The sequence below is a fragment of the Juglans regia genome, chromosome 8 (assembly GCF_001411555.2).
Source record: "Juglans regia cultivar Chandler chromosome 8, Walnut 2.0, whole genome shotgun sequence".
Taxonomy (NCBI): domain Eukaryota; kingdom Viridiplantae; phylum Streptophyta; class Magnoliopsida; order Fagales; family Juglandaceae; genus Juglans; species Juglans regia.
The window spans coordinates 25,494,172-25,498,374 of NC_049908.1; the positions used below are offsets into that span (position 1 = coordinate 25,494,172).

Sequence of the window (4,203 nt, forward strand, 5' to 3'; positions counted from 1 at the left end):
CCAACATAGCCTTAGGCTGCGTTTGGTTGTAAGACTCAATTGAGTTTAGCTGAGTTCAGTCTAATTTTAAGCTAAATCTAACATCTAAGCATCCAACTCTCAAATTACTAAACTAGTATCAACTCAAAACCTCCTTACACGTGAAACCCACAATTTGTTTCAACTTAACACATATTTATACATGAGACTCATAACCTTTTTTAAGATACTAAACTTGTCTTAACATCCAAACACATTTTAAATTTAATTTATATGACCCTCACATAACTCCCTCCACTACTCAACTCACTCTTATTCATAAAAAAATTGAGCCCAGTTCAACATCTAAATGCAGCTTTAATCTAATTATGATTCTACTTTTTGCTTATTTGACTTTAAAAAAAAAAACAAAAAACAAAACAAAACAAAAAATACACTCAAATGTTCATATTTTGTTGGCTCATCGCCCACGAGTTCTTCCTCTTACACCTCTTAAACCTCTGCTCCTTATGTTTCTAACGATTCTGATCTTCTTAACATTACCATCAGTTTTCAACCTCTTTGCCTCTTGATCTTCATTGTTGTCACTCCCTTCTTCTTTGACCTTCTCGCTTGCAGCCTTCTTACGTTTGAGGAAATTCACAAGCTCTACAAAAGCAACATTGGCATCATCGCTCTTCATAAGCTCCTCGGCAACCTCGGCCGGGGTCACCTCGGTGCTGTCTATTAGGCCTTCAATTTCTCCGTACAAATGGTGGGAGCTACGATGATGAAGGCCGAGGTAATTCGAGGCCAAGAGTTTGAAGCCACGGCTGGTGCAATATGACATGTTGATGTGCACGTCCATTCGACCCGGACGCAACAGCGCAGGGTCGAGCCGATCCTTGTGGTTTGTGGTGAACACGATGACTCGCTCGTCCCCACAGCTCGACCACAGACCGTCTATGAAGTTTAACAGACCCGAGAGCGTCAACTGCAAAGTTTTGAATTCATAATATGTTTGATTTGGATTTGCAAATAGTTTTTTTTTTTTTTGTAATCTTGAAATCTTCCTTACCTTGGAACGAGGTTGATACTCAGCACCCTGATTTTGCCGATCCTGCATCTCCATGCTGCAATCTATATCCTCAATCACGAGAATAGACCTATTGGTCGTGGACAACAAAACCCTCCTCAGATCGGAGTTAGAGAAAATACTGGTCAGCTCCAAATCATAGATATCGAACTTGAGGTAATTAGCCATGGCAGCGATCAAGCTCGATTTACCCGTGCCAGGAGGACCATACAACAGATACCCTCTCTTCCAAGCCTTTCCTACTTTCCTGTAGAACTCCTTCCTCCTCACGAACCTGTCCAAATCGTCAATGATGGACTTCTTTAGCTCGGGATCCATGGCCAAAGTGTCAAACGTAGACGGATGCTCTAGATTGATCGATCCCCACATGCCCCCACCCCCCGATCCGTCCTCGTCGTCGTACGGGCACTCACGGTTATACAGTTTGACCACCTTCTGTTCCTCTAAAATGGTTTTGGCTCTGAGCAGAACGTACGGAAGGTAAGAGTCGAACACCTTGTCTTTGGACTTCTTGTCGAAGATGAGCTCGTAGCAACGGCGCTCGCTGGAGTGTTGGTTCTTGGGTTCAGTGCAGACGAACCGCCATATGAGCTGGAGGTTCTCGAACCTGTCGGTGATCTCCTCGCCCTTCTCGATGGCGACGCCGAGGTGCTTTTGGCGCTGGGTTTTGCTGACGCGGAGGCGGTCGGTGTTGGGGCTGATCTTGGTGAGTAGGTAGACCTCGGCGGCGTCGTAGACCTGGTTGCGGACCATGCCGCATTGCTCATCGATGACGAGGGTGAGGGTGGAGGAGAGAGGGGTGAAGAAGTAGGCGAAGGCGGAGAGGAGGTAGGAGCGAAGCTGGGGGGGAAGGAGCTCGTTGGCCATGGAGCGGACCAGCATCATGGAGGCGGCGAGGGAGGCGTAGGCGGAGAACAAAGTGGAGGCGGAGGTGGAAATTTCTTTGGGAGAGAACATTTTGGTAGCAAATCAACCAAAGTTCAGAGTTTCAGAAATGGATGCTCGACGACCGAAGTCGAAGGGACTTGGGGGTGAAATCAGAACTGGAGACTCGTATTTATATGAGCAGGACAGCAGGGGTGACTGTCTATCTGATTATGTTGTTCTTACCGCTAAGCATCATCACAACGCTTCTTAAGCAAGCAATCTGACTACCACTCTCTCTCTCTCTCTCTAGTTGGTTTTTTTTTTTGGCCCTTTTCTACTTTTGTCTTCTTGCTATAATTCCCCCAAAATACACGTGTCTCTATCATTTCCTTTTCGAATAATATTAAATATAATTACACTTTTACTTATAATTTTATTTATAAAATCTATTCTATTAATTTACAAAAATGGCTGTTTTTTTTTTACTCATATGCTATTATGTGTACAATCGTACGTTAATAATATGTGATAGGTAAGATATTTTAAATGATAAAATAAATGTGAGAATATCATTTAATACTTCCTTCCTAAAATGAGTGTAATAAATAGCATGACCAAGCTTGGACCCCAAGTTTCGTGACTAAGGAATAAATAATAATACAGACCAGATTCTCTACGCTGGGAAAGGAGTTCGAATTATATATGCTAGTCTCATTAAATTATAGGACGTTAGATGTCACACTCTGATTTTTTTTGTTTGTTTGTCAAAACATTCATAAATGGACAAACATCAAACTCAGAACATGACTTGAATACGGCAATATGAATTATGGTTCAATTCATTTCAATTGATTCAGGACCCAACCGGATGCCGTGGAAATAAAAGTGCTCACCATTACGGCGAACACCATTAGAGGCAAAATGCTTATCACCTCGACGAAATGGTTCATTCTTGAGTCGATCTGGATGCATGGCGGCGACATTGTCCAACCTTCGGTTGACATGGACCCATATTGACTGTGGTCCAACCCTAGGTCGATCTGGACCCACATCCACGTCATAGTCTATCTTTGGGTAGATGTAGACCAATACAAATGTTGTGGATCGATATCGACACATGGTGTCGGCATTGTTACGATGACTCGTGGCTTTGCTGTTGGTCTAATTAGCGTGTCACTGGTTTTTATGTTTGGCTGATGTCTTTGGGTAGTGAAATAGAAGATGAAAATAAGGTTCCGTTTGGATTTAGAAAGCGTTTTATCTCATCTCGTCATCATTATAATTTTTTTAAATTTTCACACAAAATATAATAAACAATTTAATTTTTTCAAATATCAATTCAACTTTTTTAAATCTCAAAATAATAATAATATTTTATTAATATTTTATTAATTTTTATTATTAATTTAAAATTATTTTATCTTATCGCTAAATTCAAATAAGTTATAAGCAAATACATTTTTTTTTTTTTTTTTGTTGGAGTCAGTCAACAAAAACAAGGAATAAGACAACCTTTTTCATGGTAATGCTGACGATATAAATAAATGAAAACAACCTAACGAGAGATCGAAAAGAAGACAGTATGCACGTGAAAAGGCCATGCGCAGAGCTGAAAAGGTAGCAAAAGAGAGGATGTAAGCTAGTAATAGGGTCAATTTTGTAAACTAGGCACAGATAATTATGTCCATCAGTTTTACCAGCCCAGTGTCAGTAGCAAGTCCATCGGTTTTATTGGATTTACTAAAGTTAAATTACAGTTTTAATGAAGGTAAAAGAAATTTAATTTTTAACTATTTTATTTATATAAATTTTTATATTAAAATAATTATTTTTATATTATATAATAATAAAATAATATAAGATAAATTTTATTTTAATTATTTACATTAAATCTCTACATTAGATTATATATTTATTCATTATATAATAATGAATAACTAATAATTTTAAAAATATTTAATTTTTTTAATTATTAATTTATTTAATTTTATCATATTTTACTATTCTACTTATTATATGTTAATTAATAATCATGTTTTTATTAAATTAATATATCATTAAGTCAAATTAATATATTAATTGTGATAAAATATGTGATAGAAAGAAAGGGAGAGAGAAATAATTAATAAAATATGTATTTGATGTATATACATTAACCTTCAAATTTGAAAAATTTTTTGAAAGTTACTGTAACTAGATTATAAATATTTAGAATTTGACTAATCCAATGTGAGTATATTTTACTATTTAATAATTAAAATATTCATTAAAATTTTAGTTTT

General features: G+C 37.2%; 1 protein-coding gene across 2 annotated transcripts; it reads right to left on the bottom strand.

The window, feature by feature from the left end:
• Positions 1–320: 320 nt before the first annotated feature.
• Positions 321–2,146, bottom strand: LOC108980333 (AAA-ATPase At2g18193-like). 2 transcript variants are annotated; one of them, XM_018951212.2, is made up of 2 exons: positions 1,037–2,146; positions 321–921 (listed from the first exon to the last, which is right to left on the bottom strand). In XM_018951212.2, exons 1-2 carry the CDS (start codon positions 2,009–2,011, stop codon positions 706–708), a joined length of 1,191 nt encoding a protein of 396 aa, XP_018806757.1. In that variant the 5' UTR covers positions 2,012–2,146; the 3' UTR covers positions 321–705. The 2 variants fall into 2 exon arrangements, with proteins under 2 accessions (XP_018806757.1, XP_018806756.1); XM_018951211.2 differs by having other exon boundaries at positions 321–952; positions 1,037–2,144.
• Positions 2,147–4,203: the final 2,057 nt, after the last annotated feature.